The sequence below is a fragment of the Brugia malayi genome (genome assembly GCF_000002995.4).
Source record: "Brugia malayi strain FR3 genome assembly, contig: Bm_v4_Chr2_contig_001, whole genome shotgun sequence".
Taxonomy (NCBI): Eukaryota; Metazoa; Nematoda; class Chromadorea; order Rhabditida; family Onchocercidae; genus Brugia; species Brugia malayi.
The window spans coordinates 3636340-3662763 of record NW_025062476.1 but is presented as its reverse complement, the minus strand read 5'-3'; the positions used below and the strand labels follow the sequence as shown (position 1 = coordinate 3662763).

The 26424-nt window shown below is 29.3% G+C and overlaps 5 protein-coding genes across 6 annotated transcripts; 3 read left to right on the top strand and 2 right to left on the bottom strand.

Annotated features, from left to right (window-relative positions):
* Positions 1–37: 37 nt before the first annotated feature.
* Bma-gss-1 (glutathione synthetase family protein) lies at positions 38–3565 on the top strand (the record flags this gene model as incomplete). The annotated part of the gene is made up of 10 exons (XM_001892499.2): positions 38–157; positions 358–486; positions 852–943; positions 1114–1237; positions 1488–1654; positions 1915–2070; positions 2388–2589; positions 2661–2789; positions 3023–3184; positions 3341–3565. 10 exons carry the CDS (start codon positions 38–40, stop codon positions 3563–3565), a joined length of 1506 nt encoding a protein of 501 aa, XP_001892534.2.
* Positions 3566–4095: 530 nt separating this feature from the next.
* On the bottom strand, positions 4096–9782 carry Bma-pro-2 (conserved hypothetical protein,hypothetical protein; the record flags this gene model as incomplete). The annotated part of the gene is made up of 15 exons (XM_001892500.2): positions 4096–4209; positions 4379–4498; positions 4655–4762; positions 4902–5045; positions 5337–5474; positions 5774–5863; positions 6431–6542; positions 6736–6899; positions 7127–7315; positions 7556–7666; positions 7863–7973; positions 8383–8694; positions 8917–9050; positions 9296–9436; positions 9662–9782. The coding sequence occupies 15 exons, from the start codon at positions 9780–9782 to the stop codon at positions 4096–4098; spliced, it is 2109 nt and encodes a 702-aa protein (XP_001892535.2).
* A 1081-nt stretch (positions 9783–10863) lies between these two features.
* Bm8729 (Uncharacterized protein) lies at positions 10864–12649 on the top strand (the record flags this gene model as incomplete). Its single annotated transcript, XM_001892501.2, has 5 exons — positions 10864–10895; positions 11223–11343; positions 11867–12050; positions 12221–12326; positions 12508–12649. 5 exons carry the CDS (start codon positions 10864–10866, stop codon positions 12647–12649), a joined length of 585 nt encoding a protein of 194 aa, XP_001892536.2.
* A 1233-nt stretch (positions 12650–13882) lies between these two features.
* Bm8730 (Uncharacterized protein) lies at positions 13883–16600 on the top strand (the record flags this gene model as incomplete). Its single annotated transcript, XM_001892502.2, has 6 exons — positions 13883–13902; positions 14214–14282; positions 14551–14671; positions 14974–15157; positions 16015–16126; positions 16447–16600. The coding sequence occupies 6 exons, from the start codon at positions 13883–13885 to the stop codon at positions 16598–16600; spliced, it is 660 nt and encodes a 219-aa protein (XP_001892537.2).
* A 2060-nt stretch (positions 16601–18660) lies between these two features.
* Bm7629 lies at positions 18661–24784 on the bottom strand (the record flags this gene model as incomplete). 2 transcript variants are annotated; one of them, XM_043078306.1, is made up of 10 exons in its annotated part: positions 18661–18681; positions 19407–19598; positions 19697–19831; positions 19926–20065; positions 20525–20660; positions 20909–21043; positions 21299–21411; positions 21615–21710; positions 21957–22098; positions 24698–24784. In XM_043078306.1, 10 exons carry the CDS (start codon positions 24782–24784, stop codon positions 18661–18663), a joined length of 1197 nt encoding a protein of 398 aa, XP_042934240.1. The 2 variants fall into 2 exon arrangements, with proteins under 2 accessions (XP_042934240.1, XP_042934241.1); XM_043078307.1 differs by lacking the exon at positions 21957–22098 and having other exon boundaries at positions 24698–24767.
* Between the last annotated feature and the right edge of the window lie 1640 nt (positions 24785–26424).

Here is a 26424-nt window from a genome sequence, read left to right as displayed (position 1 = left end):
ATTACAGGAATTGCATTGATTGGGGAGGGTCAAGTAAATGGATGAAATGCCTATTAGAAATAACGATGATTCCGTACTGAAATATTACCCAAAATTGGAACTCATTGATGGGAAGTTGATCAAGCAATTAGTCGAAGATACTGTTGATTGGGCACATGTTAGTATGGACATATATTTATTAATTAATTTTCTACTTTTAGTGTTTTTGTTCATTGCCACATTTTGCATATAATTTACGTGTAACATAATGTCATATGTAAAAATATAAACTACAAGTCAGAAATAACATGAAGTGAAAGATTTTAATCTTGTCTATGTTCGTAAATTTTTGCTTGTGATTCAATTTTTTTGTTGCAGGCTCATGGTATGGTAATGAGGACAGCGATGACTACTGATCGTAGTGATATATGTCAAACAGCTCCCTGTACCCTCTTTCCCTCACCTTTTCCTTATAACTTATTTCAGGAAGCTATGGATATTCAACGGGTACATTATTACTTCTTTTACAAACTGGAAATATATCGTCAAAAACTTCTGCCAATTTATACCATTAAATTTCAATTCTCCTGACGATTCAGGATAAACGGAAAAACATAAAATCACTAAGTCTTCTGTTTCATATTTAATTATGGTGCATATATAATTCAAGAGCAGTGATTTTCGTTTTATAATGGTAGTTAGTACATTGTTCTTGCACTTGCAAGATGAAAAACCGGACCAGTTAATTGTTTACTTATTCTAAAATGATTTTGATTTCAACTTGTGAAGTCGATGGTATCATATATTATACTTTGTTTCTGTTCTTTTTATTTACTTAGGATTAATTATTTTTTAGACAACTAACTTTGCAGACATTCAGTTTGTTGTATTTCCGCATATCATGGGATTTCGACTTCTTGATCAAATCACATGCTGAGGTAGTGAAAACTGATGATTTTACAAGGTGAACTTATTGCTCTTTAAAATACAAAGGAAGTTTGAAATGTATCTTTTATGGCTTTATTAATGCATTTGTCCCCAGAATTTTTCGTCGAAGTCGTAGCTCTACTCAAGGTATTTAAGCATGGATATACTTATTATCTGGTTTTTCCTTTAATTTATCCAAATTTTTAGGCATTTTGTGGAAATCTTAAATGCCGTGCTCACCTCAAACTTTTGTCAAAAGAAGACGTTGTTGATCCAAAGAAATGATTATATGTGTCACGAAGATAGTTATGGAAATCGTTCCCTAAAACAGGTTTATTAATATTCACTTAATAATAAATCATAAATTATTGAACGAATTTGAAAAAAAATTGTTACAAGTGTTGATTTCATTTTTTCATCGAAATGATAGCAATAGTTAAAACAAATTTGATATTCCATTCGGAGTTTTCTTGTTATGTTATAAGTTATAGATCTTACTTTGCTCGAACGTTTGAATATCGATTTTCTAACTTTCTAACAGAAGAAAATCAAAAAAGGAAGCTAGTAATATTAATCTTCAGATTGAAGTCAACAATATAGCCGCAAGCATGGGCGCACTTGCGGAACGTGCTACTTGCGTGCATAAGAGAACACTGGAAACAGTGCAGCTTCCCAGTAAAATTATTGAAAAGGCTATCCTCGATAATCATCCGACAGTCACAATTGCAAGAGGAATCTACGAAGCGTGGTAAATTTTCATAAATTTATTGGATAATCTTTGGTTACGATTTTTTCATAAAGTTAAAAGTTCTGATCATCAGTATGCTGTCGGGTATATATTTTTTGCTCATTTTGTTCTGTAGATGATCACACTATTCTGAGATTGATACAGTTGAAGCACGCCCAGTTATTGATATAGCTAGTGAAAATTGTGCAAAGTTGGTAATCCCATACCTTTATGATTACGAGATAAGTAGAATTTATTGTTCTATTCATATTTCAATTCAGGTATGATTTTGGAGTGCCAGAGGCAATCGTATTATTCGTGGTTGAAGATGCTAATCGAAATCAAATTGATCAGAGGCATGTGGAATATTGCATTGATGAACTCAGCAATAGAAATGCAAGATGCTTGCGTATCACATTGACTGACGGTGCGAAAAGGTAAACTGCAATTTTTATAGGTTTTATAGTGACGATTCCTTACTTTTTCAAACCCTCTAGTATTTCAAAATTAATAAATAAAAAATCAGCAAAATATCACTATTTCATTGATGTATCTTCCCTTGTTTGATGATTATTTCTTATGCTTTAAACTTTAAAATATTAGTCTAAATTTCTTAAACCTGATATGGCTTTTTATTGCAGCTTTTCATTACTTGTACTTATCGGAGATGCACTGAGGACAACGAATTTGTTTGTTCGCTTATCTGTACTCTGCTTTTTCCAGTGAAAGTTGCTTCAAATTTTTATGGTTTAAGATTGAAACTTAACGAAAGCAATCATCATCTTGTATTGGATAACATTTTACGTGTAGCAGTCGTATATTTTCGGGCAGGTTATTCACCAAGTAATTATCCGACTGAAATGGAATGGACCGCTCGTCGTATTATCGAACTGTCCGATGCAGTGAAGTGTCCTTGGATTGGTCTGCAATTAGCAAATACCAAAAAAGTACAACAGGTGAAGTCCCATAACTATTCTCATTAACTTGCTGCACCACTTTCTGGGATATTACTGTTTTCCCTTTGTAGGTTTTATCTGAAAATGGTGTTCTGGAAAAGTATATTACTGATGATAAAATGTGTGCACGAATTCGACAAACATTTGCTGGCATGTGGGGGTTGGAAAATGATGATGAAAAAACACAAAGGATAATTCAGGTAAGCTTTTTAAATAAGTTTTATATTCCAAGCATAATGTGTTGTGATTATGTTACTACATTTCCTGATAGCATAATCTGGAAATTAGTAGAATGCTGAGGTTTTTGTTAGCGAATGCTTTCAAGGCCAATATTATCAGTGTGAAATCTTCCAAGCATTTTGTGTTAGAATTTATGACCGACCAATAGGAAGATTAAACAGAGCAAATAATAGGAAAACTTCGTCTGTTATAGGACGCTATTGCACATCCAGAAAAATTCGTCTTGAAACCGCAGTTGGAAGGCGGAGGTGGTAATTATTATGGAAAAGAAGTTGCGGAAAAATTGAAAACAATGAATAGGGATGAAATGGCCGCATATATAATTATGGAACGTATCACTCCGATGGTTGTAAAGGTAAAATGATGTTTTGCTTTGTTCATATCTAAATTAGATATTTGATAAACTTATAAGCTTTGTAAAATTATAAAGAATCATGGACTCTGTGAGATATAGAATTTTCATTAATAGAAAATCATCCAATATCTATTTACATATCAAACATTATTCCAGAATTACGTGATTCGACCACAAGAAGAACCGCTTCTAATGGATGTAGTAGGAGAATTAGGCGTTTATGCTTACCTTTATGGATCAGCTGCTGTTGATAACATCATAGTCGAGAATATTATGAAAAACCACGTTAGTGGACACATCATCCGAAGCAAGGATAAAAGCGTCGATAAAGGAGGGGTAGCTATTGGTGCCGCAGTCATCGATTCTCCTTATTTGTTTTGAAAGATGATAAGTCTTATGGCAGTACTGCCAATTATTATGTATGCTGAATTTTTCACTTTATCATGTACTGCCAATTACTAATCATAGTATCTTGTAACCGAGGTATAGCAGCAAAGATTTTTTTTTCAACTTAACTTATTTATGTAAAGTTTTTCCATTCATTTATTTCTTTTTATGAATTTTTATAAAATCCTGAAAGACACTGAGAAAATATACAGTCATCCTTTAGTCATAGCAGTATTTAAATGGGAAGAACTATTTAACAGTAAGCTCGATAAATAATCAAAACGATTTAGATTTTTAATAGTTTTGGTGTTTCACTGTTCTAATCAATCACTTCTCTAGTCGTTCGGTTCCATTCTGTCATATCTTTATTAAATTCCAATTGTTTAAATATTGTATTTATATTTAAAAAATCTGCGGGATGATTTCACTGTAACTTCAAGTATTATTCTCTTCATTTGTTCATATTTTATAAAATTCACAAGAACAATAACAGTCAACAACAATTGCCAATTTCACCAACGTCATCAGTCTTCACCATCGGAAAGCATTAAATCTTCTAGAACATCTTCGTCACCTTTAGGGGTTACTACAATTTCTTCAGATTTTCGCCTTGCTCGTTTTATATTGTTTTTTTTGATCTGGAAAAAATTTTGGTCTTTTCATCTGAAAAATGCTTCTGCGATGATATCATTAACTGAAAAATTGCATAAAAGTAAAAGACGAGTACAAAATCCAAGAAATGAATTTTAAATAGCAAGATATTTAATAGTTTGAGTTATAACTTTTAAAAGTTTGTACGTCACTTACGTCTACTTTATTGGCTTTGACCACGACTGTTGACTTTGTTTTCACTGCCGCCGTAGTATTCTGTTCAAGATTTAGACGATCCGACCGTTGTGCGGGTTTTGTTTGCTGTACGGTTTTTTTCTGCAGAAAATTGAATATTAGGAAAGTGTTTCAATTTAATTAACTTTCAGTGGCTATTCTGATTGAAATTTCTTTAGCATATCAGATTTCGCTGTTTCGAAAGAGAACGACAGTTTCTATTTTTCGGCATGCAGCTGAATAAGCGATAAAACTCACATCCACCGAATTTAATGCATTCTCTCTCAGTTTCCACGCTTTTTGCCACGAATCATAAAACTTTGTAAGCGGAGCATCCGGAGCTTGGAAACGTCTCTCCAAGTGTTTCTGTAAGAAATCATTCCGGTTTTGTAAAATAAAACATGGTCCTCTCCTTTTCCTACCATGCCTATTGCTTCCTTCCGCCCTCCAAAGAGCAGGAATGAATTATGGAATGTTGCAATGATTAGCTTGAATATAAACATACCATTAATGCTTCATTAGTTAGGTCCATATCGCTGCTATTTAAAATTCCCCTCGCATAAGCAGATTGTTCTTGTAGTTTTGTTTCTAACGATTTGAAAAGCCGCGAAAAGTCTGTACTGCGACAATTTTTTACGAATGATTTAATCTAAAAAAGAAAACATAAGAAATATTGAAAAATGATTGGATGGGGTACCACGTATGTCGATTATCATTTAGTAAAAATTTAAACTGATGTTAAAAGCAATATATTACTGGTACAAACTTAGGACATCAAAAGGCATTTCTGTTTCTTGTACAATAAGGGCAAAAAGCGGAAGAAGCATCATTAAAGAAACTATAACAAATCAATGTTATGCATCAGCCACTTTATGCATCCAATTCTGTAGCACGTTCAGTGCGACGATTTGCTTCCATTTCATTTAAAATGTAGCTGAACCTCATGAGTTATAGGGATGACAATATCGGCGAAGGCACAGCTTTGCTGCACGATGTGAGCTGCTTCAAGATGTATCCTGAACAATTCTTCTAAAGCTGCACGACGAAATCCAGCATCATCAATATGTGCACTAGAAACCTGAAAGATGCAAATGTTCCAAGTTTTCAACAGGATTTTAATTTGTGATAACAAGAAGTACACTTTTACTATCCTTAAAACATTCTCATTAGCAATTTTATCACATATAAAATATTTCGAATCAACGGACAAGAAAATAAATTTGACGAAGTTGAAGAAATCACTCCCAAGGAAAGGAATTCAAATTAAATTTCTAACTGACCTTAGAAAGCGTCCAAATTAATGGAAATGTTCATAAAACAATGCATTTCTATTTTATCCAAACCAAAATGCAAAGTAAACAAAAGAGAGAATTATACCTTCAGTACACATCTTATATCGATGCTCTTCTGCATTCCTTTTTCTTTTGCGGGTTTCTTCTTCAATATTAGAAGTGCATCAGACAGTAACTGAAACCATTTACCAGTTACTATGGTCATCAACAAACTTCAGAAAAAAAATAAGGGCAATTTTCTGTTCGTTTAAATAATAATTTCAACAAGTGTTTCACTAAGTTTAAATAGCCATATAAAGCTGTTTCGACTCTTGAGAATAAATAACCCTTTGGTTGCTTCTTAGCATATTTTTCTTGTGAATCTTTGCATTGATTAGCAAAGACCACCACTGAATCATGAAGATTGGCAACAATAATTTGAATTACCGAAATAACAAAGAGATTTCAAAGTACGAAATCTGTTAAAGCCATTTGCGGCATTTAGGATAATCAAACTTTTATCAAGGACATTCAGAAAGCTTCAATATAATAATCAAAGTACCAGTAAGGACTGATAACGATTTATAAACACTGTAAAGCGGTGAACTACCTTTATGAGTGTTGACGACGAAAGATAAAATCAAAATGAAACTAAAAAGTTATTTCAAGCTTTTTTATGACCTTCCAGAAGTTTTTGGCATTCCATAAATTCCATCTGATTCTATACAAAAGTAGCTCAACAAAATAAAGATAAAAAAAGAACCTCAACAGCAAGTGACAAAGTTGGAATATACGTGTGACAATTCTGTTGAATGATCAGCAGTATCCGGAGGCAGTGCAATCGCAGGGGGAAATATTTCAATGATGGAAAAAGTCTTAAAAAGAATTATGCGATAAAAAAGATGTAATTATTCTCACTTTTCAAAATCATCCATTTTGAATGCTGTTGACAGAATATGCGAAATGATTCAAATCACTAAATTTAAACAAACGCAAATGTGCCTCAACTGCTATGAGCAAAACAATGATTAAATGATGCTTCTGTTATAAAAAATCCTAAAGATATACTTCATTGTGGAGATCGTGATCTGACATAACGGATAATCAAGTTCCCTGATACCAGCAACATCCTCCTTTTTGCTGGAAATATGACGATGAGCTTTAGCAATCACCTGACTCCACAGATATAAGCACTGCATGAACTGCCAGTTGTAAATAGTTTGGATAAGATCCTGAAATAAGAAGTAACGAAAGTCAAATACAATGAAATAGACCAGAAACTCTTAGCATGCTGATTTTTCTTCTTACTCAATTCATGTGAAAAACAGTTGTAGTGACTTATTTCAATCGTAGCTTTATCGGAAAATAAAATTTGGGTATCATAATTTTATGCCTTTAATATCATTCTACCAGCCTTTGCCGTCATAGCAATCATGCATATAGAAAATCAATAAATAACCTTTCGTTTGGCTATCATCGCATTTCTAAGATGAATTGCGGTTTGCCTTATATACACAAATGCATACTGATAAGCAATTTCTGGACATGTCACACAAAGTTCAGCGAAAGATTTCTGCATAAGTACAATCAAAGGCCATGATTCCTCTTTAACGTCTCGAACATTCATTACATATTCCAAATAACATCGCTAAAGAAAAACTTTGAAATGAAAATATTACAAAATTTGACTTGCAATGAATTCTATTTTAAACAAACAAAAAAAAAAAAATCTGTACATTATTAATGTATAAAACATCAGACAGATGTATAAGCTAGTTCTACAAACTTTCTCTGAAGCATGTTACTAAGTCATTCAGAAACAGTCTATAATAAGCGATCAACCGCAATGATGCCATGCATGCTTTAAAATAAATTAACAATCTCTAACCTTAATTAATGCAGGAAAACTAGTTTTATGTATTCTGATCAGCTTAGCCAAAGCTAAAAAAGCTGCAATACGACATTCATCAGTACGACGACTCCAAATTTTAACCACTGTCTGAAAACAAATCAGTTACCTTAATCAAGATGTTAACCCCAAATATCCAAAAGAAAAATGGAAAGTAAAATAGAAAAGCGAGAGAAAAAAAAAAAAAAAAACGCAAATGAAAAGTAGGAAAAAGTATTCCTGAAATTTGTATATATGACCAATCTTAATGCCATGTAATTATGTAAACTAACAAACTCTAACTGACCCTTGTAAAACTTCGAGTAAGTTTTGGGAAATGAATGTATAATTCGAGCAAATCAGTGACTGCACGTAATGTACATACAGTGACACTTGATGTCTGGATTTCGTTCAAGAACTGGAATTTATAAAATACAAAGCTGTAGCAAGAAAATCTGAAAAGAAATAAAAACTTCTGATCCACTAATACAGATCCATAATCTATGCTAGAACAGTCACAATTCTTCCATCGTCGTTTCATGGAGAGTACAATAGTCTTATAAATGTTAATCTCTAACTCCAGCGAAAAATGGAACGGTATATCAGAGAAACTAACACTAAAAAATGTGGGGTCCTCATCATCAAATCAATTAGCGATAAGGACTCACATGTCAACGTTGCACCGATATCTTGAAATACTGATAATCACAACTGTACAAAAGCAATAATAAGCTCATAGCATTAGCAACATTACAAAATGTTAAATTTGTGACGTCACTTTGTAGTGATAACTGACATTCCTACTACCAAATACAGAAATGATTTACCTGTAAAAGGGCATGAAGATAGCATTTTATTAAATTACCATACTTTTTCCAACACCGATATTGCTTCTTTTTATATTTCCCAACTTTTTTCAACTTTGAATCTGACTTCTTATCATCCGATTCAGTCTTCGTATGACCTATTAATGTAAGCAAAAATTTGCCCACATATGTGAAACACAGACGTACAATGCTTTCAAATACATCACTATCATTAATCACATAACTTGGTGGTTCAATATCGGCACCAACCCGTGCCACACATGCTGTAAATGCTGCAACCATTCGATGAATTACTGATAGTTCCAGCTGATCCTTTAAAATGCAAAACTATTCACAGAAAATTATTAATATTTTTCAAAAGTATCTTCTGGTAAGTGAATGAAATCCAGCAGCACGCCGAGCTTTGTCCGGAGAATAGTTACGGAAATGCATAACATTAAATCTCATTCTCTACTTCTCCTATCATATTTACAATTCCTTTCGAAATAGTTAGAAATCCAATAGTGAGAACAAAGTGGGCATCTAAAAAGGAACCTTTTGCAAAAGTGAATTTTGTAAATTTGTTACAAAATCCAGATCAATTATTTTCCGTCCCGAAAAATCCCTCCTTAAGTTTTCGTCTCCTTTCAAGCTTTCATCCTTGCCATCAACTTCCTCATACTGCGGATCTACAAAAATGATAAATTTTGTAGAGGATATCATTTTCTTTTTTAAAAGCAATTTTATGTAACGGAAAATTAGGTTCGAATTATCAGCAATTCGAAAGCAGGCAAATTTCGACAAACATACGAAAAATTGTAATTTAATGACAACATCAAATATCTAGAAATGCATGTCAGAATAACTAATAATTTCAGAGAATAATACTCATTAGTACAGATAAATGTTTAAAACATTCTGTAAAACATTTTACCTTCTTCCACATCAGAATCTGATTCATCAAAATGTAATAAATCAGATTCCTGTTCTTTAAGAAATTTGAAAAACTCAGGATCTTTTTCAGCAAGTTCCCCTAGCTGTTTTTTGTGATTCGATAGCGTTAAATTTTCTGTATCTGCAAGTAATTCAAAATTAAGTTAAAGAAGAGTGATGCATATAGAAACTTATATTTTACAAAGTAGAATGTAGTTGTAAGCGATAGCATTAGGACAAATAATGATAAAAATGATAAATAAAGTCTTTCAAAAGATGGCTTTCTATAGCTTTCATATGATTTCTTATGACTCTCAAAAAGCTGAAAGTAATGATTAAAATACTTGAAATATTGTTACAAATTTACCATCAAACGCTGAATCCACATCCGTTTCAGTGTTTTCTAGCTTTTTTCTCCGTTTCGAGCACGTTTGAAATGTAGCGTTTCTTTGCCTTTTTTGCGCTTTCACATTGCTTACGTTAGTCATTACGTTTAATGACTACAACGTTCTTCTGATACTAGATGAAATGATAGTAAAACAATAGCAGAAAACCGTACAAAAGATAATCACCGGCTTATACGTGAAGAAAAAAGTCACGTAGTGAAAATTTTCCTGCTGCCCGCGTCGCTTTTTCTCAGTTAATCTCTAAACCGGAATGTGATGTTCCGTATTGCTATATCGTTTTTCATCTAAGTAAAAAAGGGATGGTGGAAGGAAATCAGGAATTGAATTACATCAGTTCGGTACTACTTTCAGGAATGAAGTCGTCACCAGAACTATTGGCAAAGTTATTGTCAAACATAACAAAGTCTTCTTCGTCTTGCTTCACATTTCCTAGCCGTATTGATGAATCATTTTCAGGAATAGTTCGAACCATACTTAAGTGATAGAATAAATTAAGATATTCGGAATATATATGCTAGAAAATGATATAAGACTATTGCTTTTTACTACCGATACTACTAGAAATGAAAATTCAGTTGATGCAGGAATGCACTTTACTTAGAATCCACTTGAACCTTGACCCGACGTCTCTAATACAAGATAACTTCGACACTTAAGTAAATTTATAGGAAAAAAAAAAAAAAAAGAAAAAAAAAACGGAACAGAATACGGAATAAAAATAAAGTTATTACTTTGCTATTATGTAAATTAAGTTTGATATGTATACATACATATATATTTGAAATAACCGAATAGACGTGCGGATTTCATTTTATTGTCATTTGATAAACATTTATGGCTGTTTCTATTAAGTTAGTCTTATCATTAGATGTTCATCATTCCACACCAATTTTCAGTATTGAATAATTTCAGTTATCACGTTATAATCACGTGAGGATTACTAAACATTAAACATATGACACACTTTTACCGTATAACAGATTACCCGTTAATAGACTGTTAAACAAACACATACAAAGTAATAATGATTCATACATGCAAGAAGAAAAAGAGGGACATTTTGATATTCAGCAAAAGTATTCCGGATTTCAGAACTACTTCCTTGGATAATAATTATCATTCCGGTCGTAATGTAACGCATACGTCTGCAATAGGAAAAAGTATGTACACAGAAATGGAAAGAAGAAAACACAAGTAACCTGTATAGTATTATTAAAATTAATGATAGTAACAATTGTCAGTGATAAGAAAAAATATCAAAATAGAAGGCTAAATTTTGGGGCTAAGATTAATTTTATTCAAATTTTACACGGTTAATATTGGAAAGTAGTTCTAATCGCATTTCTGTATTCTTCTAATAGTTTTTATATAATGGATGATATAGTGATCCTTAGATATAATATCACTGATAACTTTTGCAAATCATCAATAAATATCATAAATATGTGAAATTGTAAGATTTCTCTGAAACAATTTTCTTTGTTTTTTGTTTTTTTTTCTATGTTTTTTTTTCTAAAACAGTTTTGTGAAATTTGCACGTGAAAAAGGACAGCCGGATCACGCACGCGTTAAACTTTCACTTTCTAATAACAGCAGACGATTGGTAGAATGGATCATCAAAGATATTAATGAAAATATACAGGTAAAGAAATATTGAGTAAAAAAACAAAGGATAACTCCATCTCTTCCTTTAAACTTTTGAGGATATATGTGAATTTATAAGGATAATATTGTTTCCTTAGTTTATTTGCGTTATTTAATTAAGTATACACGTAATGGCATGACGTTTACGTTCAGAATAATATCATCATTTGATGAAAAGTAATGTCGTTGAGGTAATATCGTTATCATAGTGTCACATTTCTTATGCTTCCTTATGCATAACATTAAAATACTTTCAGAGAAGAGATATTTGAGAAGTAAATATTAAAGTTAATTATTACAATGTTTTATTCTATTAAATTAGGTGAAATGATAATATGCAACAGCATATTTCTTTTCTAAACATTCACATTTGATAACAGTGTGTGCATACATCATTACGTATGCGAACTTTTAGCATTCTAATGTCATGTTATACGTTCCAGATAGATTCCTAGGCGATAAAATTGTAACGGATAGATATTCTAATATCATATATATATCATCTAATATCACATTACTAGGCAATTCCGAAAGCATCCGGACTGGTCAAAGCATTTGATACCGGAGAATGCATTTTAATTTGGCGACGTCCCAAAGATTACAATTCTTGGCGTGAATTATCTCCACTGAAAATGATACTACAAATTAAATTAATGGTTAGCGAAACTGGAAAAGTTGTCGGAGAAGCAAATAGCAAATTTCGAGGTATCATATAGTAGCCAGTCACCTTTACTTTTTGACAGATTAAATTATAACTATATCTTAGACCATAATAAATTGAATTGAAGTGGTGATAAGATGTGATTGTCTATCAGCATTCGTAATAGTTCATGATCAGTTTCAAATCGTACTGTAATAATTAAAAATTAATGTAGCATCTGTTGATCCACATGCGGTATGTACAGCTGAAGAACCACCAATTCATAATATAATATTGAACTCGGAACCGTCTACCATGATATTACGAAAAGAGAAACCAAAGTAAACAATTTTCTTTCGCATTATTTATGTCAATAATTTTTTTGTATTTTACTTTTATATCGGTTGTTTGTAACTACACAGAAGGTAACGTTCGTCATACGTGCACGTGAAAAAGTTTGTATGAATGAATTTGAAATAAACTTAAATCCCAGTTTCAATTAACAATACAATATTTTTGCAGGAAAAAAACTGATGTTAATTCTGAAATACAACCAAAAATAATGAATAAAAATTTTCTGGACGATTCACAAAATACCTACTGGATTCTCATACTACTATTTTGTTTACTGATTGCTATTTGCTTGAAAGTGCTTTCCGATTGAATTCAAATGATTCTACCATAAATACTATTGCATAGACGTCAAATGTTAAATTGTCTAATTTTTATCTGAAATTAACTGATTATCATATTGTAATGTAGAGGAGTATAGTCTTTTGGCTCAATACAATGAAAATTTTTATATAAATAAGGTTTTTATATGCCTATAAGATACGAAAAGTTTTTTCAAAAATTGAAGTAAAAACGTGAACCATTTGGTGAACAGTGCCACTGATAACTACGTACGTGAACTATGACTGATAGCACGCAATAATTACATATATGAATTATTCTGATAAATTTATCCTTGCCCACGAATGATTTCTGAGAAACTCCGCAAATGCTCTACATAATATTAACAACTTGTTGAATTTCTTTGACAAAGTTCTTCTTCTAAATTTCAAATTAAATATAAAAAGTAAAAATTCTTTTCATCGTTGAGAAATTCATATCAGCAATTTATCATTCTGAATAGTTTATTTATGTTGAGAAATTTGTTGATCAAAGAATTGTTGCTACATGTGTCAATAAGAAGAATTAACAAATTTTCTTGATTACTGGTACTTTGAAATTTGTATTAATTCGAGTGAATAATGAAATGAAATAACCAATTTAAAGAAAAAACAAATGAAAAAAGGCTTAGCCTAGTATTTAGCGAAAAATTGGAAAGAATTATCAAGAAATAATACTGCAAATATGAAAAAAGAAAATAAAATAAACAAATATGGAAAATAAAATAAAAATTTGCCACAAATATGAAAAATTGAATAAATTTTTCCCAACAAATAATTTCTACATTAACGTAAAATGAAATATATGTGTGTATTTGTGTGTGTGTGTGTGTATGTGTGTGTAGGTAAATGTTTCTAGAAAAATAAACAATGAAGTTTTTAAAATTTTTTTCAAGAACTGAAGCCAAAAATTCAGGAAGTTTTACATGTTGTTGTGAAATTTGAATACATATTCTCTTAATTATTATATTACATTTCTTCTTTGCATTTTTACTTTTACTATGTACAAAGTCAGAATTGATTAGCGATAAATAAATCTACGTACACGTACGTGAAGAGCGATAATTGAAAATACGTTACATATGATAGTTATTACTGTAATATATATTTATAAAATGAATAATCGCTCTATTTTTACTTATTATTATTATACTGGAAAGATTAGAGAAAGGCTGTTTGCCATTTCAGGTCTTAAGTAACCAACTGTTTTCAAGTGTTCGGTAATAATGGCGACGGTGGCTGTTAAGTAAGTATTGTAATAACATTAATTGAAGTAAATTTTAAATTTTAACAACTAAGTGGACCATTTGAAAATTCAAAACGATTCATAATAAGTATTTATTCATTAACAAAGATTCGAAATTCGATTAAAATGAGAATAGATTGTAGTTCAGTTTAAAAATAGATTAAAGTTAAAAGTTGTTTGGAAAATTATCTCACGGTATATAATTAATGATAATTTAACAAATTATAATTTGATTATGAATTGAAAAGGACTGATTGATAATAATATTAATGATTATCTGATCTTAATGTTAATTAATCCATCGATTTCAGAAATGCTAACAAAGTAAAACCACTTTCAAAATCTAAAACCAAGCAAGGCAAAAAACCACTTAGCAGGAGGTTACTACTTTTTCATTTATTGTCGAAACGTTAAAAAAAAGTAGCAAAAAAAAGTTGCTTAAAAATTGCAGTATTTGCTAAGAAAAAAAAGATACGACAAATTATCTTTCAAATATTGATTTTTTACAAAACAAAAAAAGGAAATGGTCGATGTTATTTCAATAAGTCTAATTAATAAATCTCTAATCAATAATAATAACATAATTCGTTGAGAAAGAAAAGAATTTAATTTTTCACTAATACATTTTTTTTTTTTCTTTCTTTATAGCATCCTGAAATTTGCTGTAGAAAAAGGACAACCGGAAATAGCACGCGTGAAACTTTTATTATGCAATAATAGTAATCGTCAAATGCAATGGATATTAAAATGCACTGATTCTGCTATTACAGTAATTATTAGTAAATAATAACAAAACTATTTGTTAAGTAATAGAATTTCTTTATTCAATTTTTAATTAATTTTTATTCATTCTGCAAATGCTGAAATTGATGAAATTCTGATCATTTTTCTGGCACTAATTATTTTTTCCTATAATAATATTTTACTTTGAAATTAATTTACCTAAAATTAATTCGCCCATATGTTCTTTAATTATTAATTATCACAATTCAATTTATTTAGTCGATTATTTTCACACTGTAACTATTTCGTTTACATATGCTATGAACTTACTTATTTATCATTTCATAGGTTAAGCCAATGATGTCTGGTAGTATTGAAAAACTTGGAAGGAATGAAGTGGATTTAATGTGGCAACGGCCCAAAGCTGTAAAACAATGGACAGATGCGCCTCAGCCAAAAATGCAACTTTTCATGAAATTATTCGCCACTGAATCTGGCAAAGAAGTTGCTGATGCATTTACAAAATTTAAAGGTAATTAATTTGATATATGCTTATTTACATTTCAAATTACTCTCAATATTTGACCTGAACAAGAAATAATTTAAATGATGATAAGATTGTTAAAAGTATTACCCAACAATAAAATAAGAAAAAAGGTTAGTTTCAGTAAACGATATAATAATTAACTTTAAAACTGATCACAAAGAAACCTGAAAAAAAAAAAAAAACCGAAATATTTAATAAGAATTGGAATAATCCAAAACTATTTATTAGTACCAAAAAAAAAAAAACAGAAAAAACAGTTATTATTGAGAAGTCATCAAATTAACTGATAAAATCACAAAAAAAAAAAACAAAACCATAAATAACATTAAATGAGCTGTAAAATAATTAGATCTGAACTAATCGCTCTCAAATACAATTTCCATTCAAACTGTTTACTATAAAAGGAAAAACATAATTACTTTTTGTTTAGCAACACAAAGTTGAATTTTTTGATTAAAGTGAAAATTAACAATCCATGGAATAGCAACAATTAGTAGTCGTAGTGATAACATTCAATTTGATCGCATGCATATGATAAAGCCTTGAATAGAGATTATGGAGCTTATCAGTAATGATGCAATTCAATTCGAAGCAATATTTACATAATAATTTAACAAAATAAATGATTGTTATCAATTAAAACTAAAACAATTTTACCAATAATTCAAAAATAGTTTAAAGTTAAAGATTAAAATTAAAGTTACTCAGAATGAATATTTCGTAAAATATTGTGCACGGTGCAATTATTTAAATGATATGCTTATAACATGAATTTTAAATGATAACATTGTTTCAAGAGTATCATTTTTCATTTATTTCTTTCAAAAGCTAACTAATTTTAGCAATGATAAATCCGGAAGCTGAATGTACCATAAATGATTTGCCTATTCATGAAATGATAGTTAAGTCGGAAGGAACAACCGAACAATTAGCAACTCATAAAAGCGATTCCAAGTTAATAATATTTTATCAAATGGTTACAAATTGATATCCCACAAATTGTAGCTGTAATAGATTTGCTGGCAATTGCATTTTTGTTGCAAATTAGTAAAAATCATTAAGCTAACCAAATTTAAAAAAAAAAAAAAAAACTAGTTATAAAAATTAGTTATATTATTTAATTTGAGAAATTGGCTTTAAGTAAATTCTTAAGCAAACTTTCATCTTTTTTCAGGTTTTAAGAAATATATCATGTAGAAACTAAAAAAAAAGACGCATTTCATACAATAATAATTCCATAAGTATAATATTTTTAGAAGAATTGAATATTCCAGAAGTGGCATTGATAGCGTAACAAATCGTCCAGAAAATTTTCTCGATGATCCGGAAACGCTTTTTTGGCTTATTGTATGCTTGTGCTGCTTTATTGCAGCTGTCATTTTGCAATCTCTGATCGCTGGCGGTGATGACCGGAAATCTCGCAGATAATAGTTTTCGTTAACTATCAATGATACAGTACTGCTTTCTTCATTTTTTGACATAATTGTAAGTAACATGATTGTCTTTTATAAACATTAATGAATGATTTAAGCATTTTAAACTAAAAAAAAAAAAGGACAAAAAATTTCACTGCGATGTGAAAGAGAAATTTCAATTAAAAGTAATCGAACTATAACATAATTCATCTAATCTTATTACTTTATTTGTCCAATATTCGACCAATTCAACATTCTCAGTAACATTTGCATCATTTAAGCGATATTGTATTTTGACGAAATATAATTTGAAAAAAAATATAAATTAGGAAACTGAAATTTTATTTGTAGAAAAGAAATCAGAAATTTTTCATCTAATTTTTAATTTGATTTAAAGAATGAGCTATTTACTTGATCTTGCATGTTATTATCATCTTTTATCAGTGCAGTCACCTTCTTATGACCACTATTTGACTCATTTGTTTCTACTTGAATGGAAAATATTGATCAGTCAGAAACAGAATAGCTATCAATGAGATAAATAAATGATTGTCATTGCATCTGTTGATGTATCAGTAGCGATTATTGCAACTGAAAAAAGAGCATTAACTGATAACTTTTATGATAACGATAAGGTAACAATGAGAAATTGGTGTCAAATCATTGTTATCAAAAAATACAAGCTAAAAAATGAATTCATAGGGCGATTGTTGACAAATGATAACCATTTGATCTTTAAAATTGATTTTTTAGAATTGAGAGCAATTATCTGTATTAGCTTTTGTATCCATTTATTTTTCTAAAAAATATCCATAGATTATCAAAATTAGTCTTAAATATGTGTTTAAAGACTAATTCGAAGGATTTTATAAATTTAATTTGATCATAGAAATTTCCATCAATCCACTTTTAATGGTAACAGATCGATTTCTTTTTCTTTTAATGGTAACAGATCGATTTCTTTTTCTTTTATTCCTAATCAATATCCTAAGAAAATTTGACCATCTTTTATTAAAAATGAATCTACCAGTAAAGTCTGAAATGATTGGTAATCGAAAATTAATTTAGTGAGAAAGACCGAATGACAGCTGTAAACCTTTTCCCTATACTTTTGTCTCATTTTTTTAAGTGCCACACATAATGAATGCTTCACAAAGATACCATTTTTAGTGACCTAACGGCTTGGCCCGGATCATTTAATTGGAATACTTGGCTAAGTTGCGTTCCTCCTTTGTTGCTAATTTTTTAACAAAGACTCTTTGGCTCTTTTCTTCTCAGTATTTTAAATATGAATAATTAAATTTTTATTTTGGCTAATACAACAACAAACTCAACAATTCGAATTTCAGTATAAAGTGAGGAAAATTACAGCAAATACTGCCGACCAATCGATCCAATCCAAGGATTTTATAAACTTAATTTAATGAGTAAAACATACATAATCGTATAAGATGACAGGAAATGAAAGGGACACTGTCTCATTGTTTCTTTGTTTCAACGACACACTTCTTGTTACAGTCATCGTCATTAAATTTGCCTTACTGAAATTCCAATTGTTGTGTCCGTCCTTGCATTATTCATTTTTTGTATTAGTCATCCCTTGTATTAATCATTTTAGCAGAGTGAAAATTTAACTGTTTTTAAGTTTGAGAAAGAAGACGAAGAAATCCATTCTTGCGATCTTTGTTACTATCAAAAAGAAATTGGTGATTATCACTAATACTTGGTATTTACAAAGTATTAGTGATATTTGGAGCCTTGGCTGATAATGTATTCCTTCTTCATATATATGTACGCTGCGTTAGTGACGTGAAAAAACAGTTTGATAGTTTCAAACTTAAATATTTATAATGATAAGTAGTAATTATGGAACACAAAGAGTGATAAAATTTGTTGAACAGTTAATTATCTAACACAACATTTATCATAATGATAATGAAATGAGTCAAACAGTTAATTGATTAATTAAAAATTATAAGTACTCATTATCGTTTCCAAATTAAAAGAAGTGAGAAATGCACGTGTTCTGTCAAAATTGATGAGTTTCTTAAATTTCGGCACCATTTTGAATGCTTAAACTGGTATCTTTGGAATCTGAAATCATTTTTACAGTTTTTACAATTATCAAACATAAATTCAAAAGTAATAGCGCAAACAGTTTAATCTTTCTTGTAATATGCTAATATCTCACCAGAGAAAGTTTTACAAATTGGACAAAAAGCACATAAGCAGGTTTCAAGCTAAGCTAAATTTATTTCTAGGAGGAAAATACTTGCAATGAACAATTTCGACATGTAAAACAAATTAAAAGCATGTGCTATCGGAAAAACAGTCAGAATTATAGTAACATGTGGAAATGGTATTAATTCAAAATTAAAGATTATCTCAACTAAATATTCCTTAAACAAATATAAAACTATTTCAAATTCTATCTCATATAAACAATCACTCATGCAGCACTCATTTCTGACAGATAGCTGAGTTTATCAGAAATATCATAAAGATTCTACTGTAAGTCAGTGCCCACTATGTAAGCATTTAAATACTTTATTTGAGTTAGTTTTTAGTATCAGTGAGTTACAGCTGCTCTGTCCCACTTATTTAATTCGATTCATTTAAATTCTTTACTTAAATTCCTCATCAATTCTTTGTCTCACAATCTTTAAGTTATACTAAATTATTAGTATTGTTACTATAGATTAATACTTGATTGTAAACAAATGAAAGTCGTTACTCTGCTCACAATTTCTTGACATATGGCGTTTCAAACTCAAATTCATCGGTATAACTTAAAATCTAAATAGTATATCATTACTTACAGCTTTTTTGAGCGCTTGGTCAAGATCTTCGATCAAGTCTTCAACATTTTCGATTCCCACTGATATTCGAATTAAATTATCCCTAATACCCAATTTAATTCGATCTTCTATCGGTACTGAAGCATGAGTCATTGCAGCTGGTAATTCTGCTAAACTCTCAAAACCACCAAGTGATTCTGCCAAAATAAAAATCTGTAAAATATGAGTTAATAATTTAAAATTTTTGTAATAGATATGGGAAGTAAATATTTTGAAATATGCTTCTATTATGAGCTGAGCTATATATCTACCTTTAGACTAGATAGGAATTCTTGAGATTCTTCCAAACCACCTCTCAAATAAAACGATATCATACCACTCATCCCTTTTGTTTGTTTCCTATGAATCTCATGTTGTGGATGAGATTGAAGTTCAGGATAAAAGACCTGAAAATTTAAATTTTCATATCTGAAAATCGAAAAGAATTATGAAAAGAAGAAGTGTTACTAAGTTTATACTGAAAGTTTTAAATTAACTGACTCGTTCAATTCTAGGATTACTTTCCAGAAATGTTGCAATTTGCATAGCATTAGCCATATGCGCTTGCATTCTAACATGCAAAGTTTTTACTCCACGATTCACCAAAAAGCAATCAAACGGTGATGGTATTGCACCAACGGCTAAAAGATATTATTGAAATGCATAACAAACTAAAATAAAAAGAAATAAATATATAAATAAATTTGATGATTTATCTTAAATAATATCAAAAAATTTTCTAAAAGTTTTCAAATTCCAACAATTAATAAAGGTAAAGGTAAAAATGCATTTTTGGATGTAACTTAAGCAATAAACTTCAAGAAATAAAAAAAAAAAAAAAGTAAAATTAGGGAATTTGAAATGGTAAACTAGATGGATTGCTCAGTAATGCATTTCCGTTTAATTACTTTAAAAGTATATCAGAGAAGTTGCAAACTGTGGAGAAAAGTTAAACTGAACATTTTCTTACTTTACTTAGTTCAAAATAGTAACATTTAAAAGTCTTACTTATTTATTTAATTCAAAATAGTAACATTTAGAATTTCTTTTTTTTCTTAATTTCTTACCAATTATTTTGAGGAAAAAAAAAAGGTACAAACCAAGTTGTTGAAATTTCAAACTTTCATCCAATATTTTATTATTCGTAATTACAGCACCCATTACAACATCAGAATGACCATTAATATATTTTGTTATTGAATGTAACACGACATCAGCACCAAATGACAATGGACGCTTCAAAAAAAAATTTTTTTTTTTAATTGAAAAATTTATTTTGGAACTAAAATTTTTTTTAATATCGTAAATCGATTCAAAGTAATAAAAAAAAAATAGCTTTTATCATCCTGACTTTTCATTCCTGATAATAAAAAAAAAATCACAGTAAAGATAAAACAAAACGTTAATAATAGATTGGTTAGTAAATTCCTCTTTCTGTACATTCATTTAAAAAAAAAAAAAAGAAGAAAGTTGACAAAACAAACTTGGAAATATGGTGACATAAAAGTATTATCAACAACTATCAGAATATCATTTCGGAAAGTTTTCGTAAGTTCTACAACAGCAGCAATATCTACAACTTTCAATAACGGATTTGATGGTGTTTCAAGCCATATCATCTGTAATAATATTAATTGCCTATTTTCTATAAATTTTACTTCGTAATTTTATAATGAATGATAAGAGAAGTGATAAGGACACAAAAGCAATTGCTGTTGTGAAATAAACTGAGAGTTATCAAAAAAAAAAAAGAAAAAAATCGCATCAAAGTATTAAAAATAAACTATTAAAATCCATCAAATATTATAAGTGAATTCATTAATTTTTCAATGTTATTTGTGAAATTAAAAAAAAAGAAATTTGGTTAAATTTACTTTTGTATTGTTTTTCAAAGCTTGGCTAAATGCTTTTAAATCAGTCATATCAACAAATAAAATTTCTAAGCCATGCTGTGGAACAGAAACTTTTCGAAAATAACGCTGCGTGCCTACAAAAAAATATATATATAATAAGAAAACTTAATGGTTAAATACTTAAAATTAGATTTAGAAAAAAAAAAAAAAAAAAGAAGAAAAAAGTTGCAAATTTATTGAAATGTAAGATATCATTCATTGAAAGATGTCATTTGCATCACCAATTTGATCTTTAATAGATTTTGAAAACAATAAAAAAAAACAACAGAATACTTACCGCCGTAAACATCGTCACTGCAAACAATATGGTCACCTGATTTTAGGCCATTTGTGATTGCCATTGTTGCCGCAAGACCGGATGAATATACACGGCCTGAAAAAATCACAATTTCGAAACTTTTACCAGAAATTCAATTTAACTCTTAAAATTTAGAACTAAAGGTTAAAAGTTTAGAGTTGAAGGTTAATTGATGGTTCGGTGTATAATTTAAATATGAAAACAAAATTAATACAATTGAAGACTCAAATTCAAATTCTATAGTAGAAAAGATTTATTATCCTGGAAAGTTAGAAAAGATAGGAGAGTTCTCTTTGGAATATTTGGAGAAATATTTCATACAATATTCTCCTTCTTCTAACGAAGCTAAGCATTTCTCCAGGACATCTCGGGATGGATTACTACTACGTGAATAATCATGCTTTATGGGTTTTCCTGGTTCCGGTTGCTTAAATGTTGTTGATAGTGAAATCGGTGGAATAATCTGTAAAACATAATCTTTTTCTGGAAAACATTTTAAACTTCATTGATAGCTAAGTTTTATAAAGAAGATTAGCAATTTTGCGTTACAATTATAAATATTTTGACTAAGTGTTCAAAACATCACGTATCAACACGTGTCACAAATCTCTTATTTTATTTGCGTTATAAATATTTTGACTAAGTGTTCAAAACATCACGTATCAACACGTGTCACAAATCTCTTATTTTATTTGCGCTATAAATGTTTTGACTAAGTATTCAAAACATCACGTATTATCACGTATCACAAATCTCTTATTTTATTTGCGCTATAAATGTTTTGACTAAGTATTCAAAACATCACGTATTATCACGTATCACAAATCTCTTATTTTATTTGCGCTATAAATGTTTTGACTAAGTATTCAAAACATCACGTATTATCACGTATCACAGATCTCTTATTTTATTTGCGCTATAAATGTTTTGACTAAGTATTCAAAACATCACGTATTATCACGTATCACAAATCTCTTATTTTATTTGCGCTATAAATGTTTTGACTAAGTATTCAAAACATCACGTATTATCACGTATCACAAATCTCTTATTTTATTTGCGCTATAAATGTTTTGACTAAGTATTCAAAACATCACGTATTATCACGTATCACAAATCTCTTATTTTATTTGCGCTATAAATGTTTTGACTAAGTATTCAAAACATCACGTATCAACACGTATCACAAATCTCTTATTTTATTTGCGCTATAAATGTTTTGACTAAGTATTCAAAACATCACGTATCAACACGTGTCACAAATCTCTTATTTTATTTGCGCTATAAATGTTTTGACTAAGTATTCAAAACATCACGTATTATCACGTATCACAAATCTCTTATTTTATTTGCGCTATAAATGTTTTGACTAAGTATTCAAAACATCACGTATTATCACGTATCACAAATCTCTTATTTTATTTGCGCTATAAATGTTTTGACTAAGTATTCAAAACATCACGTATTATCACGTATCACAAATCTCTTATTTTATTTGCGCTATAAATGTTTTGACTAAGTATTCAAAACATCACGTATTATCACGTATCACAAATCTCTTATTTTATTTGCGCTATAAATGTTTTGACTAAGTATTCAAAACATCACGTATTATCACGTATCACAAATCTCTTATTTTATTTGCGCTATAAATGTTTTGACTAAGTATTCAAAACATCACGTATTATCACGTATCACAAATCTCTTATTTTATTTGCGCTATAAATGTTTTGACTAAGTATTCAAAACATCACGTATTATCACGTATCACAAATCTCTTATTTTATTTGCGCTATAAATGTTTTGACTAAGTATTCAAAACATCACGTATTATCACGTATCACAAATCTCTTATTTTATTTGCGCTATAAATGTTTTGACTAAGTATTCAAAACATCACGTATTATCACGTATCACAGATCTCTTATTTTATTTGCGCTATAAATGTTTTGACTAAGTATTCAAAACATCACGTATTATCACGTATCACAAATCTCTTATTTTATTTGCGCTATAAATGTTTTGACTAAGTATTCAAAACATCACGTATTATCACGTATCACAAATCTCTTATTTTATTTGCGCTATAAATGTTTTGACTAAGTATTCAAAACATCACGTATCAACACGTGTCACAAATCTCTTATTTTATTTGCGCTATAAATGTTTTGACTAAGTATTCAAAACATCACGTATTATCACGTATCACAAATCTCTTATTTTATTTGCGCTATAAATGTTTTGACTAAGTATTCAAAACATCACGTATTATCACGTATCACAAATCTCTTATTTTATTTGCGCTATAAATGTTTTGACTAAGTATTCAAAACATCACGTATTATCACGTATCACAAATCTCTTATTTTATTTGCGCTATAAATGTTTTGACTAAGTATTCAAAACATCACGTATTATCACGTATCACAAATCTCTTATTTTATTTGCGCTATAAATGTTTTGACTAAGTATTCAAAACATCACGTATTATCACGTATCACAGATCTCTTATTTTATTTGCGCTATAAATGTTTTGACTAAGTATTCAAAACATCACGTATTATCACGTATCACAAATCTCTTATTTTATTTGCGTTATAAATGTTTTGACTAAGTATTCAAAACATCACGTATTATCACGTATTACAAATTTCTCATTTTACTTTCCGCTTATCTCATCCAATGATTACATCGAAGAATCTGTCGAAATTTTTGATGTTATTTTGAAAAACTACCACAGTAATTATAATTTCACTTATAAATAATTGAGAAATTTCAAGGATAACCAATACTTTATGTCTAAATAAGCTAAAATTTCTTGACTACCTGAAATGAAGTAACACATAAGTATTACTACAATATCACTATGCTATAGAAAAAAACAAAACAAAACAAAGAGTTTGATAATGTAACTATAAAAGAAATAATGAAATAATGAATTAATAAATAAAAAATAATTTTGTATGAAAAATAAGTGAAATTTGAAATGCAAAAAATTTGCTTTTATGAGAGGAAAAAAAAAAACCAATATAATAAAAAAAAGTAACTAGTATATTATCAACCTGATTTGTATCCCATTGTTCCGGTTCTTGCCCAACATGAATAGCATTGGTACCAAAATGAGGGAAACATCCTTGATGATTAGCCATTTACTGTTATTTTAATTACTGGAAGGTAACACTGAAAGATGAAAAGTAAAACGAAGTAAGTATACTGATCAAATTATTGAATAAATTATTGAACAAAAGTATCAATGCATCACGGATTATTGATATTGTGGTTGTAAGAGGTTGCAAAACTAGAAGTAATATCGTTTTTGGAAATATCAGAATTTCATTTTATTTTTTTTTTATATTAGTATATTCAGAATAAATGCAATTTTAGGTCGCCTGAATCCTTCAGTTATTTGACAAAAAACTGATATAGCGTATATTACTGATTATCGGAATCACAAAACTACTTAATTTATCAGAATCATCCAATTACTAGAACTATTAAAATTAATATTGCTACAACATATGCGAACTGTCGAAGGTATTAAATTTCAGAATGATTCAGAATAGTTATCAGGATTACTGGGGAATAATCCGGTTAAGCCATATAGTGTATTTCTTATTTCTTAGTGTAATCATGATTGGATATTGAACTTAACCATATCTAACTGTCAACAAATTCTTCCTTAATGCAACAAAATTGAGAGATTTAATAAATTTAAAATGAAAGTGTAAGAATGACTGCATAGTTTGACATATTTTGCCTATACTATGCATTATATTTGCTCAATTGACATTACAATTTTCTTTTTTTTTTTTTTTTAAACGAAAATTAAACGAATTATGTTGAATGACAGAAAGAAAAAGAGAAATTACATTCTTATGTTTATCATTTCTTTTTATCATTTTCTCAGCACTTCCAGTAGTTTTCCTTCTTTTTCTTTCACATAGCATTACGTCCCTCTTCATATCATCCATCATCAGCAATGAACTTTGACCTCTCTATTTCTTATTCCTTCTATCAATTTAATTCTTGTTGAATATTACTATTACTACCACTAGTATAGTTGTTTGCTGATTGGAAAAAATTGTTGAGATAAGTTAACAATTCAATATATTTGCATATGTTACAATTCAGTAATTATTCGTTAATCAATAAAAAATATTTGTCAATTCAGATTTAAGCAGATTTTAAAAATTTCAACATGAAGTATAAGTGAATACGTAACAATAATAAAGTATCCTCGAGAATTGCTGCAATTCAATGAGTAGCTAGTTGATCACGTAAGATAAAATTAACACGTGTTCGTAAAAATTAGAAAATATTTGATGTGTAAAATTCCCAAAAATTTATCTGAATATTTGAAAATAAATAAGTAACAAACATTACTAGAATTGCAAAAACACTATGAAAGTACGATGAAATAACGTGATAGAAGTGCTAATCACGTATTAATTTTTGTGAAAGAAAAAAGAAATATTAAACGTTTTTATTACATTACAATGTCATTAACTTAATTAATAGTTTATTTGATTATACTTTCTCAAATAATTTATTTCTTTTTTGTTTTTTTGTTTTTTTGTTTTTTTACTTCAACAATTTATTTGAATTATAAATGTGATTTAACACTACTTTTGTAGTTTGATTTTATTGAATTTTGCTCGAAATATTGCTTTGCTAATCCATTTAACATATTATGAATTTTTATTAAGAAAGAAATATCACATAATCAACAAATATTTAGCAGAGAAGAGAGAAAAAAAAAATGAAATTTGATTAAATAAGTAATTATGCT